We start from the raw sequence: 16,128 nt of genomic DNA, 5'->3' as shown, positions 1-16,128 counted from the left end.
TGTGTAAGGGAATGGGGTGGGGGTGGGGGAGGCAGCGCGTGACCCCTTTGAAAAGATCTCCAGCAAAGGACGTTCCCTAGCTTTCCCAGGCTGCACGATCTTGGGTTTCCCCCATCACTGAATCAGCATGGTTCTCCTGGGAACTGCTTTTTTGCTGGATGTAAACCGGATGTTGGATTCCCGGAGTGGGCGGGGGCTCCATCCCTTCGGATCTGTCAGGGGTAATAGAGTCTCCTAGGGACCCATCAGTCAGTCCGAGAAGCTACCATTTATTTCACCAGAAACTTGCCATACAGCCTAAGCAGAGAATAGAACAGAGCAAAAACGCTACAACGCCTTCTCCCAGGCAATGCGCATGATTCTGCGGCTCTGTTCTCACCGCACTTCAACGCACCTTGAAATGGGCTCGCCTCCTTCGCGCCCACGACGGGCAGACAGTTAAGCCAATCAGTCTTCAGGCTGGTGGAAGGCGTCCAATGGGAAAACGGAGGGGGCGGGCCTAGCGGTCCGGCCCGGCTAGGCTTCACCGTGGACCTGGCTGCGTTCTGCCTAGGCTAGTAGTGCAGGTGCCGCTGCGCCGGGGCCGGGAAGGCTGCGCGCGGAGCCAAGCGGAGCCAGGGAGGGATGGAGAGCGGGCCGCCCGGGCTGCAGGAGCACCGGCAAGGGGCGTAGGCGGGCGAGAGGCGGGCGCTCGGACACGAGAAGTGTGCGGGTGCAGGAGCACTTTGCGATAGGATGAGGCTCTTGGCTGGCGCGCGGTAGTACTATGATTTGGTATGTGGCCACTTTGATAGCAAGTGTGATCAGCACCCGAGGTCTTGCGGCTCAAGGTGAGTTGAAGTGCAGCGTCCCCCTCCGCCCCTCCCGGCTGGCTCTTTCAACTCGTGTCTCCGGGGCTCTGGATCTCTGGCTCACCCCGCTCGGTGCCGCTCCTTCCCGCTGGCGAGGCTCGGGCTTGGGCCAGGCGCGCCTTCGGCTACTGACAAGAAAGGGCCGGGGCACTGCCGGTTGGAGGAGCCGAGTCGGGCGGGAAAGAGCCGGTGTCCATCGTCGTGGCTGCCTGGCACTCGCCTTGGGATCGAGGTCGACTTGGTCCACTTTGGGCCCCGTGGTTAGCTCCTTCCTTTTTTGCTGGCACTGGATGGTTGGGGCAGAGTCGTGCTTCTGTAACTCTGGCTGCCGGGGAGTTTGCGGGTCTTTGGGCAGGCTGCAGCGCGTTTCCGCGCCGCGTAGCGCCACCGCTCCGCGGAGGAGCCGTACCCGGAGGTGCCACCCGAGCCTTGGGACCCTCCGCGCCCACCTCTTTGGGACTGGGTTCTATCGGCCCCACGGGTGCCCCTCCTGCCCTCACATCTCGGCAGCTGGAGGTCAGATCCCCTTACCAGGTGACAGAATTGAGAAAGCCGGCTCCGAGGAGTGTCATCTTTGATCAGCCCGCGTCGGATTTAAGCCACCCCTGGGCCCCGGCCTGGCAAAAGTTCCCCGGGAGCGCGCCGCAGCCTCGCTACACGCCACCCTCCCCCGCGGCAAGGCAGAGCTGCCCGGGGGCGAGGGCAGAGGGAGTGGGGTCCCTACGGTTTGAGTCTCAGAGCCGAGTGGAGATTTTTTTCCCCTCTTCTTTCCGATTTCTCCTGTCTGAGCTCGGGAAGAGCAAGAGGGAAGCCAGCGCGTCGGGGGATGCGTGCGTGAGCGCGCGGGCTTTTGCTTTGGAGACGGCTAGAGCGACTTGCAAGCCTCTGGGTGGCACCCGGGCTCTGACTCTCCGCCCTTGTATGGAAGTAGGAGCGGAGCCTGGAGGCTGCCAGGACTCTGAGCTCACGGTTCTCAGCGCACAGACACGACCCGGCTGTGGGCAAGTTCACCAAGCCGGGAGGAGATGGCGGCGGGAAAGAGAACCAACCCCGGGGATCGAAGGAGGACGGGGGAGGGGGGCGGGGGGGACCCGTCAACCACAGCATCCACTCCCAACCGGCACCTTGTAGAGGGTCTTAGCATCACTTGGGTGGGAGGTTTGATGAGGGGGGGGGGGTTGAGAAAGTTTTAGGAATAGAAAATGTCTGCTATGCTGGTTGGGAGGGGGGCGACTGTAAACAAGGGCAAGGGCAAGGGTGGTTTTTCCAAGTGATGTGATGGGCTAGGTGGTTTCAAAACTCTTCCTTTATCAGGTGGGAAGACAGGCCGGAGTGGCCACAGAAGCCTGTGGAGAGGGGGTGGAGGCGTGGACCAGCTAGCCTCATCCTCATCCTCTCCCCAGTCTCCTAGCTGTCTTGAAAATCTCCCATCCTCCTCCCCTCCAGGTTTTGGTATGTTCCTGCTATGGGACTGTCACTGAAAGCACAAAGGATGTGCTGGGATCTTTGAATAGCAGAGACATTGAAGGAAGGTTCTGAAATAGCCTCCAAAACCTAAGCCTGGGTGTGGAGATTGGCCTGTTGTGTTTTTATCTATTCATTTATTTTTACAAGTTTAAACTCGGCATAAAGGAAAACTGGTTTGTATCACAGCAACACACAGAATGGCAAGGCAGAAGGAACTTCCCAGTATTGAACGTTGTTGGGCATGAAGGTTATGTATGCCTTCTTTCATAGTGCATGGCGTGACATGCTCCCTTGTCCGAGATCAGGGGTGACCTTCTTGTTCTTGGGATCTTTCTAGCCTAACATAGCTTCATAATGTGATGGGGGTCTAGGATCTAAAAATTAAATTAAAATTACACGCATCCAAATCCTGGTTCTATCACTTGCTACCCCTGTGACCTTGGACAAATTTGCTTAACCTTTCTTGATGTTACTTGCTTCAATGGAAATAGGTTATGAGTATAAGCTTGTGGAGGTCTCCCTCCTTGGGGGGGTAGTAGTGCTATAAATAAAAGAGTAGCTATCACTCACGTAGTATATACTCATGAAATGCTAATATGGTTATTATTTCAGCATGTTGGGGTTCTAGGTTCCCCTCTATTTCCTTTCCCTTGGGTCATTCAGGGTATCAAGAGCTGGTATGTGCTAGGGGGAAGTTCAGAAGGTTGCCTCTGTCAGGAAATGAGACTCCTTCATAGACTGACCTTGTCTGGGGCGAGCCTCTCATCCTCCTACATCCAGTGACGTGTCCAGGGTATATGTGCTTCAAAGCTTCCTGAAAGCCCTTTGCAATGTGTTCAAAGCTAAATCCTTGTCAGTGTCTAGAACTTGTGGGAGGGTACAGAACTCAAGCCTCTGGCAGGGAAAGGCTACTTGCTGTGTGTGAAGCTAGTGTTGGGTGCTTGCAAAGCCTAACTTTTCTCTGAGTGGCACAGCTAACTTGTGGGGAGCCCTCTGAGATGGAGGGACTTTGCAAGGCACACTTAGGCCTCACTGAAGTAGAGGAGGGAGAGGGGGCAGCTCCCTCAGGCCATGGTGAGTTGGGACTCTGTCAGCCCACCTGTGTGGGATACAGGTAGAGAGGGACTCTTCCTTTGACTCTGATCATGTGTCTGGGGGATGACTGAGGCCAGTAGGCAGGTGGAGAGCACGGGGAGAAATTGGTCTATTGGTGTTGGCTCAGCATCCCATATGTTTGCCTAGTAAGTTAGGGGAGTTTCCATACTGTGGGAGGACCTTGAGCCAGACATTGAGTCTGAACTTCTCATCACAGAGGGAAGTCTTATTCCCAAAGCTGTTTTCCTTCTTGACTATAGATTCTGAATTATTCCTGGCACCAGTGCCCCCAAATTAAGTGGAGTTCTGACTCAAGTCCTGCTGGTGGTTAGTCCAGGCCCCTCCACTCTGGCCTTGACCCACCCATCTCCAATTTTGGAAGAAAGTCTCAACCCAATGCCCAGGAAGAATTGAGCACTGGAAGTGATTAGTGGGTAAGTGCATGGCGGTATGTCCCAGCACACACATGATGGAGATGGGGGTGTGTCTGGCAGCAGACACCCTGAGAGAAGCTGAGGAAGTTACAGGTCAGTTAAGGCATGGATGGGGGGCAATGGGAAGGATCAGCTTTCAGCTGCTGGCCTGTGGCCTGACATATGCCACAGTCTAGAGATATCATATCTCAAGTCCTGAGTGGTTTCATGTTTATGGTTCTGACACAGAAAGCTGGTATCTGGTTACGTGAGGAGCAGGGTCTGCCTCACTGAGCTGCGGAAACCTAGCACCCCTGTCCCTCCCTCCTATGCCTCATTCTCTCTTGGTGCCTTCCTTTACTTTTCTGCCCTCTCCCCAATCAGGCGCCAACTAGCTTTTAGAACCTGGCCTGCTTGCTCTATGCTTTCTTCTTTGGCTCTCTCTCTCAGCTCTGCTCCACGTTCAACTGTCTATTCACAGCTTTCTTGTTTGCTATACTGAAGATGTGGGGGTGGGAGATGAGCCCTAGTGAGGGCTGAGATTTAACCAGTTCTCTTCTCCATGAGAGCCCCTCCCCCACACCCAGGGACCTCAGCTGGGATGCAAGGTCTCCAGATAGCAGTGCCCCCTCCCTCTGGTTCCTAAGATGGGTTGAACAGCTTGTGTGAAGATGAGAGAGCTGTGATTGGTGAGAACTTTTCACTATCTGGGGGTGATAGATGGATACTTAATTTTGTATGCATGGGTTCACCTGTGTGTGTTTGTGTGTGCTCCTGAAAGTGCACGCCTATTTGCGTGCAATGGCACACACATACACATGTGTGTGCACATGCACATGTACAGGCACACGTGTACTTATGTTCATATATATACATATGTGCATGTCCATGTGATATGCATGTATCCTGTCTTATACATGTGTGTCTATGTAAGTGTGAATACCTGTATGTTTGTGTGTACATGCATGGACTACAGCAGGATAGGGCCAGTTAAGTGCAGACCTGAGGTTAGGACAACTCTTCTCTGAGTGACTACACCCACCACACTCCTTGCTTTCCTGTCCTCTTGCTCCGAATCTGCATCAAAGCAGCACAGACGTCTCCAAAGTTAAAGGCTCTAGCCCAGAGGCTGGACTGAAGGATGCCTGAGGTTCTGGAGAGAAAGCCTAGGTAGTAGGAGAGTCTGAGCTTGTGGGGACGCTGCCACTGGGGAAGCTATCTATCCATTGCTAAGAGGAACAGGGAGCATCAGTTGGCATCCTTGCTACCCACTCCAGCATAGAGAAGGAAGGAGGATGGGAGAAGAGACAGAATTATCATCAGTCCCCTGCCCCAGGGGCACTGCTCAGGGGCACTGGTGTGGGCCAGTCTGCCGGAGGCAGCTGACCTATTTTTCTTAGGAATCTTCCTGCTTTTCTGTTCTCTCTTGCGTGAATAAGCAGGAGAGTGGAGAGCAGAGCTGGGGCCTCCGTGAGGGGTTTGGAGAAAGAGTCCACAGGACCGAAGCTGTGAAGGAAGCCTGATTGCTCTTCTGACAAGAGGGGCACTGACAACCCTGCCTTCTGTTCTGCTGCCCTCCTCTCCCCCCATTTGTAGTCACCCTTACTTTCCTCCTGGTCACGTGTGTCTACCAGGATGGGGCATTGAGTGGCATACAGCTTGCACACAGGCACATGTTGTAAGGAGGTGAGTCACTGTCCTCATTCTTGTTGGAGTAGGGAGTGTTGATGCTTTACAGGGAGGAAATATGGAACTTTGATCTCCCACTTCGTTATGGTGCCAATCTGGTCTCTTACCCTCATGGCCCACAGCATTAGTGTCTGCCCTCACTTGACCAGCTCTCTGCCTTCCTGCCAGCCAGTTTTGGGACAGGGAATCTTATTGCTGGGGGTATGGGGGGTGTGGCTTTGCTTTTCTGCTGAGGAGCCATTAAAGGAGCAGAACTGAGATTGAATTACTGACTTCCTTCCTGCCAGGGACTCCTGGGGAAAGAGCTCTTAGAAATGCTGTGAAGCCAAGCAAATGAAGGTTGCTAATAGCATCGCTGCCTCCCAGCTGCTGGGGTAGAGGGGACCTAGCCAGGAGGGTTAGGGATCAGAGTCCCCCATAGATGAATAAAGCTGGCCATTCCTATCCTCTCCTTCCCAGTCCTTGCTGTCCAGGCTTCTTGGCTGTGCCCACTTTGGGGCTCACCTGGCCTCTCAGACCCTGCAGGCTAGATGGGGAGGGAGGCTGGAAGGGCAGCAATGACACTGATGGGGAGGCCCTGGTAGTGTCTTTTATTAATATGTGTGTGTGTTTCTGTGTGCACACACGCATGCCTGCATGTACATGTGAGTGTTTCTAGAAAGAGGGAGGGATGCTCAAGGTGGCCTTGGATCCACCTGCCTTCTATGTAGGAGAACAGGACATCTCTTCCTGTCCTGGGCACGGGTCTCTGCTCCACTTTTTGGGTTGTTTCTCATTGGGCAGGAAGGAACCATCCTCTGGTGTGTGCCTCCCACTTAGTGAGAGCCCCAAGTCTGCTGTCTTCCTGGAATCTCCGGGAGCTTCCTGGCTTGTTGAGGAGGAGGGATTGGGGGACTATTGGGGGCTGTTTCTTTTTTGGACTCAGCAGGGATTATTTTTAGGCTGGCAGATGGAGGTGGTGGTGGCTGTCGCTGGTATTATTAGACAACAGGCCTGTGGTTTGAGAGTCTGGTGCCCAGAGGAGGAGGTGGAGGAGGAGGAGGAGGAGGAAGAGGAGGAGGCTGTAACAAGGAATTGTACTAATGAGTCTTAGAAGCTGATGCGCAGCTACCACCAGACCCAGGCAGCAACTCTAAGATCTTAGGCAGAGTAATGCTTCTGGTCCAACTGGCCCAGCTATTTTCTGAATCAGGTCCACTTGGAAGTGTTCTTTGGTCCTAGGCTGCAGAATCTGAGCTCTCAGGACCTGTGTGGAGTGGGATGGTGCTAGCTGAGTGGGCAAAGAAGGGGAGGGACAGAGAGGAAAGACTTTGGTCCTCTGATGCTTTGGTGCGAGCAGGAAGTAGGAGAATCCTGACTTCCCTACCTGTTACTTGGGTGACTTCTAAAGAATACAGCTTTCCTAGTGCATGTTTGCAAAATGGAGACAGTAGTAATTGTGCCAGGGCCATTGCAGGCATTCAGTATCCCTCTCAGGGCACAGAACTCCTTTTTTCCCTCAAGCCCTTCCCTGGCAGACACATTCCAGGTAAGGAGTGGTGGATGTGGGGCTGTGCCAGGCCCTGGATGCCTCATGGTTCTGTGCCCACAGGGGGTCTGCTGGCAGCCCTGGACTCAGCCACCCACTGGGTACCACCTGGCCCAGAGAGCAGGTTTGTATCCTATGGTTTCCTGGAAAGGTCAGCCAGCCTGCAGGGGGGCTGCTTCATCCTCTCTTTCTTGCCAGGGTGGCACCCCTTCAGAGGGGTCTAGGCAGACCCTCCAAGGTGCGACTTGCTAGGCTCAGGGTGCACTGTTTCCTGCCTTCTTGAGTGCCTCAAAATGCCCTCCCCACTCTCAGGCCATTCGGAAGAAGCCTGATCCCATGGCTGCTGTGAAGGGGAGGGGCCTGAGGGGCCCCAGACATTCCCTACCCCCTCCCCTGATCCAGCTGGCCTTGCTGCCCTGCTTCATGCAGGCTCCACTCTGCCCTCCTGGTTCTCAGGTGCTTTGAAGCTCTGTGTCTGTGAGTTTCTGTCTGTCCTGTTGTCACTGCCCCCAGCCATGTCTTCGATTGGACTGGGTCCATCTGTATCTCTGCACTTCCTTGCTTCTGAATTGCTTTCCCTGTGGGGTTTGGGCTTCGTTCCCCCGTGTTTGAGTTTATCCGTTTCTCCTCTATCAGGCCCCTCTTCCCTCTTTACTGCCAGCCTGAATACTTTCCCTTTTTTCACACTGAGCTTTTCTGGAGAGAGTGTTTATTAGACATACTTTGGCTCAGAAATGATCAGGATGTGGGAGATGCAGTGAGGGAACACACCGTGTGTGTGTGTGTGTGTGTGTGTGTGTGTGTGTGTGTGTGTGTGTGTGTGTGTAGGAGATGAGGAAGAACAGATGATAATAATACATTAGGATCCTGGAAACCAAGAGGGCTTGGACTGAGTGTGGGACCTGGGATGACTTCTCTCTGTCTACTTTTGGAGACATTGGTCTCCTTCTGTCCTGTGTGTCATTTGGGGGATGCACCTGGTCTGTAGTTGCTCCTCTCTGATTCGTAGGGTCTCAAGAAGAGATGCTGGCTGGTGGGAGGAGTGCCCTGTTGCTTTGGGGGTGGGCTTTATAATGGGCTCTGGGTTTAACCCAGTGACTGGCTGGGGCTGAGGCTGGGGGTGGGGGAGGTAAGGTGTCAAGAAGCTGCCTCATTGCAATGCAGTGAGAATGAGGCAGCACTAGGTGCAAATGAGCAGTGCACACCCATGTCAAAGCTGACCCACCTTCTAGCATCACCAACACTCCAGAACAAAACTGGATGGTTAGAGGTGCCCATCCGTTCCCCTAGGCTCTTTCTCCTACTTATGCTAAAGGAGCCACCCTGCCCCACCCCCAGGTTTCCTGGCCCCTGGGAATAGCTCTTTCCTCCCTCACATTTCTGCAGTTTGTCTTCTCGTCTCCTCACAGGCCAGTCCTGCAAATGTTCAGTTATTGCATGTGTGTGTGCACACACACGCTGCTTCTCCTGATGGCTCATGGCGTCTGCTGACCACCCATTGCTCTTGGTCTAGCACTGGCTTTGTGCTTGTGGGTGAAGCAGGCAGGCAGGTGTCCCTAGGGGTGTGGGGGAGGTGCCTGCTGCAGCTGGGCCCTCTCCTCTTCCCCCCCCACCCCAAGGGGCTAGGCTGCAAACTCAGTCTGAGGCCAGGCTGGGGGAGGTGGGGGGGGGGCTTGGGAAACCTGCTGGGGCCTCTGGCAGGTGAGTGCAATGCTGCTCTGCTCCAAAAATACTCTGTGATCTTAGCTCTTTCTCTAGAAAACAGTGATGTCACTGGGAGCCAATCGGCTTCTGGAAGGGCTTGCCTTCTCCTCCTCCTTCTGCAAGTTACAGGGAAGGGGGAGCACGGAGAATGAGGCACGCAGAGGCACACGGAGATGACATAGACTGACATAGAGATTCAGAGACAAGAAACACATGCACACAGATACAGAGTCCCTCCATGCCGAAAAGCAGGTGAAACCCCTTGCCCTCACACGGGCCAACAGCAATTCATGGTTCCCATCTTCCCACACACACACACACACACACACACACACACTCACACACACACTCACCAGCTGATAGAAATGGAGAGAGACAGGCAGGTAGGCAATCACCCACATGTAATGCTACCAAGAGAAAGAGACAGAAACACACACTGATGGAGAGACTTGGAAGAGAGCCAGAGAGTTATGGGGAAGGAGCAGGAGAGAGAGACAGAGACAAAGACAGCCAGCCAGACAGACACATGGAGAAGGAGCCAGAAAGACATAGAGAGGCTTGGGGCTGAGCAGAAGGTTGACAGACAGACAGACACACCAAACAGTAGAGAAAGGGAGAGACAGAGATACACAGTCAGACACAGAAAGCCAGGAAGGAGGTGGGGGAGAAGAAGAGGAAGAAGAGGAGGAGGAGGAGGAGGAGGAGGAGGAAGAGGAAGAAGAAGACACAGAGACAGAGGCAGAGAAAGTGAGGAAATAGAGATAAAGAGACATAGAGGCAGACTGATAGCATGCACACACACACACACACACACACACACACACACACACACACACACACACACACACACACACACCCCGACACCTAGAATGAAACACTCAGGCATGCAGGAGAGACAGAGGCAGGTGGGAACCCGCAGTGATCAGGGAATGCAGAAAGAGCTCAGCTTAGGCACGGGGGGCAGTGGTGGGCTGTTCCCCAGCCTATCCTCTCCCAGTGGGAGGTCCCAGCCAGCTTCTGGCTTCCAGCCCTCAGACTGTGGTTGCTGTCCTAGGTGCTGCCCAGGACAATAGAGGTGCCCAGACTGCGGCCTGTGGGGTGCAGTGGGGGGGGGGGGGGGAGGGTGTGGTCAGCTTGGGAGGAGCAGTCCAGGGGAGGCAGGACTGGAGCTGCCCCTCGCTGTGCTTTTCACTGCCAGAACTGGACAAGGTGACCTTGTGGTCTCCCTGGCCCTGCTTGGTTGCAGGGCGCAGCAGATCCTGTTTGGGGCCCTGGAGCAGGTGCTGAGGAGGGTGGGCAGTGACCTGTGGGTCAGCTCCACCTATGGGTCCCTCACCTTCCATCTGAGGTGGGATGGGGGCCTCTCCTACCTGTCTTCTTCTCCACCCTCCTCTGTCAGCCAGGATAGGTGTGCCCTGTTCAGCTGTCTGGCATTGATATTCTGTGCCCGGGGGTCCCCTCTTCTCTGTCCCTAGCATCTTGCTCTTGGAACAGTGCTATCTGATAAATGTGAGGCTAGGGAAGAAATAAATGGGAGTGCTGTGATGCCGAGCTTTCCTCTGCGGCAGGGCTGCGCAGCAGGGGTGGGAGGCGGGGCTGGAGAGGCCAGCTCGGCCGGGGTTTTCCTCTGGTGTTGCCTGCCTGGAGCAGCCTGCTTAGCTTGTTAGGGATTCCCGGCTCGGCTGGGTTCGGGCTCCGGTGTGGGGCACTCTTGTTTAGTGCTGGAACATCGGGCTGAGCTGGGGGTGGGGCAGTGGAGGAGGGCTGCCTCTGCCTTCTCCTACCCAGCCAGAAGCAGCTCCCGGGGAAGGTTCCCTTTTTGTAGGTGGTTATGGCGTGTGTGTGTGTGTGTGTGTGTGTGTGTGTGTGTGTGTGTGTGTGTGTATGTGCAGTACATGATTGTGCCTGCTGTTTGTGTGTACGTGCCACGCCTGTACTGAAGCTTCACCTAGGGACTGTCCCTGTGCTTTTTTGTTGTTGTTGGTCATGGGGCTTGAACTCAGGACCTGGGCACTGTCCCTGCTTAAGGTTAGCGCTCTACCATGTTTGGGTTTTGCATGGTTAATTGGAGATGAGAATCTCACAGGGAGTTTTCTGGCTTCAGAACTACAGTCCTCCTATCTCAACCTCCTGAGTAGCTAGGATTATAGGCATGAGCCACCAGTGCTCCGCTTGTCCCTAAGCTTTTATGCTCAAGGCTGAGCCACAGCTCCACTTTCAGCTTTTTTTGCTGCTTCATTGGAGATAAGAGTCACACTGACTTTGTTGCCCAGGCTGGCATTGAATGTAGATCCTAGGATCTCAGCTTCCTGAGTAGCTAGGACTACAGGCATGAGCCACCAGTGCCAGGCTTTGCCTGCTGCTCCTTGGGACTGGAAAGATCAGTTCTTCCTTGGAGAGTGGAAAAAACAAACAAACAAACAAAAACCTTAATTTTTTTTTTTTTTGCCAGTCCTGGGGCTTGGACTCATGGACTGGGCTCTGTCTCCGAGCTTCTTTTGCTCAAGGCTAGCAGTCTACCACTTGAGCCACAGTGCCATTTCTACTTTTTTCTGAGTAGTTTATTGGAGATGAGAGTCTCACAGACTTCTTTGCTCATCCTGGCTTCGAACTAAGATCCTCATTTCTCAGCCTCCTGAGTAGCTAGGATTATAAGCTTGAACCTCTGGCACCTAGAAAAACTTTCTATTTCCCCCCTTCTCCCCTTCCTCAGTGACATGGATGCTTGAGGTCTTCCAGCACTGGGAGGTTTGGGTAAGAGGTAGTAGGGGTGGGGTCAGGTGCACTGGGACCCTCAGGAGGGGAGAAAATGGGCTGGGAGTCATGCCTTTGACATCGACACCCAAGGCTGCTGAGGCAGGAGCTCTTTGTCACCTACCCATGTCCCACCTTGGCTGTCCTGTTAGGTGCCCACGGCCTACGAGAGGAGCCTGAGTTTGTGACTGCACGAGCTGGTGAGGGTGTTGTTCTGCGATGCGACGTGATCCATCCAGTGACGGGACAGCCCCCGCCCTATGTTGTAGAGTGGTTCAAGTTTGGGGTTCCCATCCCTATCTTCATCAAGTTTGGCTACTACCCTCCTCACGTGGACCCTGAGTATGCAGGTAAGGTGTGGGTACTGAGGGGAGCCCCACTTTGTCTCTCTCTAATAGGCTCCTTCTAGGCCTCTGGATTGCCTCCCTCCCCTCGCAGGTCCCAGATCCCTTTGCCTTTATTATTATTATCAGTTCTGATCCTTCTCCGGGCTTATAATCTCTACCTCTTTCCCTTCCATCTTTGCTTCACTAGGTTTTTATTAAGTGGGAAGAACAGAGAGAGTAGGAGGTGAGGCAGACATGAACGTTTTCTAAACCACACGGCCTTGGGTATGTAATGAGGACTCAGCAGTCCCAGGGCAAGCTAGAGACAAGACTCCTGGGAAGAAGCTGGAACCCACAGTCTGGGGAAGAAGGGTGGCAGACAGAGCTGCCTTTGACCACACGTGGTGAAAACAAGGCTGTAGGATCTCTTGTCTGTGTGCCCTTTTTCTCTTCCCCCTAGTTCTTAGGTTGGGGCATATTCTGATCCTCAGTTCTAGTAGCCACCCACTTCTGTGCCTGACCCTAGCAAGGCCAGGTTTCTGCCGCCTCTGCCACTTACCCTCCCTTCCCTTCTCCTGGCCCTGTTTGTGTCTTGTTCTGCAATTACTCTGCCAGCAGTGGCCTCCCTGTGACTCATTGCCACTGCCTGCCAGCCTGCCAGGGTGGAGGGTTTAGAGTGTGTGTGTGTGTGTGTGTGTGTGTGTGTGTGTGTGTGTGTGTGTGTGTGCTAGGGTTGAAAGGATAGGAAGAAACAGGACACTGCTTCTACTTTTGTCTCCCCTGTAGCTTACAAGGTCTAAATTGCCCTTTCCTCAGAAAGCTTCCATTCCTGTCTTTCTCTCTCTCCTCCTTCCTATGGTCAGGGGTGACTTTGTTAGTCTGAGATTTTAGGCAGATTTTCAGACCCAAGATGAGGAGGAAAGCAGAGGAGGAGGTGGTGGTGGTCTTGGCTTGATTTGAGAGAGGCTAGGGTAGAAGGAGAGGAGGAGGTAAGCTCTTTATCAGGGTGTCCCATTGCCATGCAGGAAGGGGGTGCTTTCTCAGTGTGAGAGGAACACAGAGGTGGCCCCTCAGTGGAAGGAAGGTCCTTGTCCTTTGAGACAAAGACAGGCTGTCTATAGCCCAAGGCTGGTCTTAAACACATTATATATGCTGGTCTATGGTAGCTTACATTTGCATTCCTAGCTACTCAGGAGACTGAGATCTGAGGATCACAGTTCTAAGCCAGCCTGGACAGAAAAGTGTGTGACACTCTTACTTCCAAAGAATCAGCAAAAAGCTGGAAATGGAACTGTGGCTCAAACAGTAGAGTGCCAGCCTTGAGTGGAAGAAGCTAAGCCAGTATATGTGAGGCTCTGAGTTCAAGCCCCAATGCTGGGCACAAAAGATACCAAAGATAAATGAACAAACAAAAAAACCTCATTGTCCTCCTGCCTTGGCTTCCTGAATGCTGGAACTAGAGGAGGAACCATCATACCTGGCTGTCCTCAGCCTCACTATCCTCAGCTCTTGGAGTTGCTGGGCTTTGGGAGGAGCTGGTGGAAGGCTCTAGAAGGACTCTAGAGTCTGGTGTCCAGTCAACCTTCACTCTATCTATCCTACCTCAGGGAAACCAGGCAGACAGGGAAGTGTGTGGTAGGCATCCAGCTGAGATAGGAGTATTATTTAACCTGAATAGAGGTACTCCAGGGCCTGTTGGGCAGCCCCAGAAAACCCTTTTTTGTCCAAACTCCATCATTTCCTCATCTCGGCCTGTCATGCTTTTCTTTTTTTCCCAAGAGCTCTCTAAAAGAATGCTCATGATCTGGGTGCTGGTGGCTCATGCCTATAATCCTAGCTACTCATGGTTCGAAGCCAGCCTAGGCAGGCAAGTTCATGACACTCTTATCTCTAATAAACTTCCCAGACAAGGCCAGAAGTAGTGCTGTGGCTCAAGAGATAGAGAGCTTCTCTTGAGCGCCAGAAGCTCAAGGACAGCCTCCAGGCTCTGAGTTCAAGCCCCAGGTCTGGAGAGAACAAAAAGAATGCTTATAGCTAGGTAGGTACTGATGGCTTGTCCCTGTCACCCTAGCTATTCAGGATCTCAGTTTGAAGCCAGCTTAGGCAAGAAAGTCTGTGAGACTCTATATCTTAAAAACTAAGTGGGACTGGAGGTGTGACTTAAGTGGTGGAGCACCAGCAAGGAAGCTGAGGAACAACGCAAGGCCCTGAGTTCAAGCCCTGGTAGTAGTACACAGCTATACAGAAAGAATATTTGTGTTCTAAGTTGTTGAGGCTTTCCTGGGTTTCACACATGGTGGGCCGCCATTGTGGGCTTTGTTGGATGGGGGTGAACACTGGCTTTGTGACCAAGGCATCCCACCTTTTTCTTTGCCACCTGCTGGTGTGTTGGTGGCTACCAGAGGTCATTTTGGGGCTCTGCCTTGGGAAGTAGATGGGTTCTCTTCTTTGGCTGGGGGAGGGGAGAACTGCTAGCCCTGCCCTGATGGCTTACTGGGTTTTCGTCCACTGTTCCCCCCACCAGGCCGGGCCAGTCTTCATGATAAAGCATCCTTGCGGCTGGAGCAGGTGCGCTCTGAAGACCAGGGCTGGTATGAATGCAAAGTGCTCATGCTGGACCAGCAATATGACACCTTCCACAATGGCAGCTGGGTCCACCTCACCATCAATGGTGCGTATGAGTCCCCTTCCCAAGGGCTGTCCAGAAAGCCTCTCTGTCCTTCAGCCTCTGCCACCAACAGGAGCCTTGGGCAGCCTTGGTCCCTTGAGATCTCAGCTCGCTTCTCCTGTGCCCCTGGGGTCCCTGGGGGTACAGAGGTGCAGCAGCTCACTGTGTAGAAGGTGATGTCAGCGTTCTTTCTCTAGGCAAGCGGATTCTGCTCTGGGAACCAGAGGGTTAAGGCTTTGAGGAGGGCAAATCAGTCCCTGCTGCTGAGGCTGTGACTTCTCTGCTGTGGGAGGAGCCAGGAAGGGCGCTTCCCCTCTCCAGTGGAATTTCTCCAGCTGCTGTTTTGGTTTCTTGTTAAACGTATTTATTTGAGTAAGACTACAGAGGGTCTGTTACATGCTTGGCCTCACACCAGATGGCAGGAGAAATACTGATGAGCAAACCCAGACATGGTCTTTGCTCATATACGGCTTACCAGCTAATAAAATGAAAGGATCCTAGGGAGCAGATCTGTTTTATTGGCCGTCAGTTATAGCTCAGGTTAAATGGGTTGTGCCATGTACAGATGCTGTTCAAGTGTCCGGGTGGGCAAGTGTCGGAGTAAACTTGCTGAGTTCCTAGAGTTAGCTGAGGTCCACAGCAGTGATGGCATGTAGGGGTGGGTCTTCAGTGTCTCCATGGAGACTTTATGTCCCTGGGAATCCGTACCTGGGATGCTGGCACTGTGGAGAAAGGACAGGAAAAGGCGTCCACCCAGTGGGTGGTGTGTGAGGGTGCTTTATTTCTCCTCCCTCCCTCCCTCCCTCCCTCCCTCCCTCCCTCCCTCCCTCCCTCCCTCCCTTCCTTCTTCTCTTTCTCTATTTTCTCCTTCTTTCCTTTTCTCCTCCCCTCCTTCCCTCCTTCCCTCTCTTCCTCCTTGCTTCCCTCCACCCCTCCCACTTTTCATCCTTTCTCCTATTCCCTTCCCTTCCCTTCCCTTCCCTTCCCTTCCCTTCCCTTCCCTTCCCTTCCCTTCCCTTCCCTTCCCTTCCCTTCCCTTCCCTTCCCTTCCCTTCCCTTCCCTTCTTCCTTCCTCCCTTTCTTCCTTCCTTCCTGCCAGATCTGGAGCTTGAACTCAGTGTCTAGGTGTTGTGCCTGAGTTTTTTTGCTCAAGGCTAGTGTTCTACCACTTGATCCATGGCTCCACTTCCATCTTTTTGGTGGTAGTTCATTTGAGATAAGAGTCTCACAGACTTTCCTGCCTGGGCTGGCTTCAAATCCCAGCCTCTTGAATAGCTAGGATTATAGGTTTGAGTCACTGGCATCCAGCCTTTTGTTTTTGTTTTATTTCATTCTTCTGGCCAGATTCTTGTTCTTCTTTATTTAATGGATGGCAAAAAAAGAAAAAAGAAATGTTTTTGGCTACCACTATGTCCATGCTAGTTATTGAGTCTTCAATATCCTGGCTATGCCACATACCATGTAGATGCTTATGGTTTTGGTGTCTGCGACTGTAGAAGTTGTGGTTGGAAGATAGAAATTGATGTCAGTCCTGGCCTGGAAGCTTCTCTCATTATTGATCTGCTCTGAAGGATGGCTCTGTCCAACCTACCTACTGAAGATGGATCAGACTCAGGCTGCTTTAGAGCCTGGA

At 53.1% G+C, this 16,128-nt stretch overlaps 1 protein-coding gene across 1 annotated transcript in view; it reads left to right on the top strand.

The window, feature by feature from the left end:
- The first annotated feature begins 703 nt into the window (after positions 1-703).
- The window catches only part of Igsf9b (immunoglobulin superfamily member 9B), a 49,763-nt gene continuing 34,338 nt past the window's right edge, over positions 704-16,128 (top strand). The window contains exons 1-3 of the mRNA XM_048343637.1: positions 704-830; positions 11,654-11,851; positions 14,352-14,498. Coding sequence (XP_048199594.1) covers positions 767-830; positions 11,654-11,851; positions 14,352-14,498 — 409 coding nt within the window. The 5' untranslated portion in view covers positions 704-766. The remainder of the gene's footprint in view (positions 831-11,653; positions 11,852-14,351; positions 14,499-16,128) is intronic.

Source organism: Perognathus longimembris, chromosome 3 (genome assembly GCF_023159225.1).
Source record: "Perognathus longimembris pacificus isolate PPM17 chromosome 3, ASM2315922v1, whole genome shotgun sequence".
NCBI classification, from domain to species: domain Eukaryota; kingdom Metazoa; phylum Chordata; class Mammalia; order Rodentia; family Heteromyidae; genus Perognathus; species Perognathus longimembris.
This window is presented reverse-complemented; position numbering and strand designations above follow the sequence as displayed.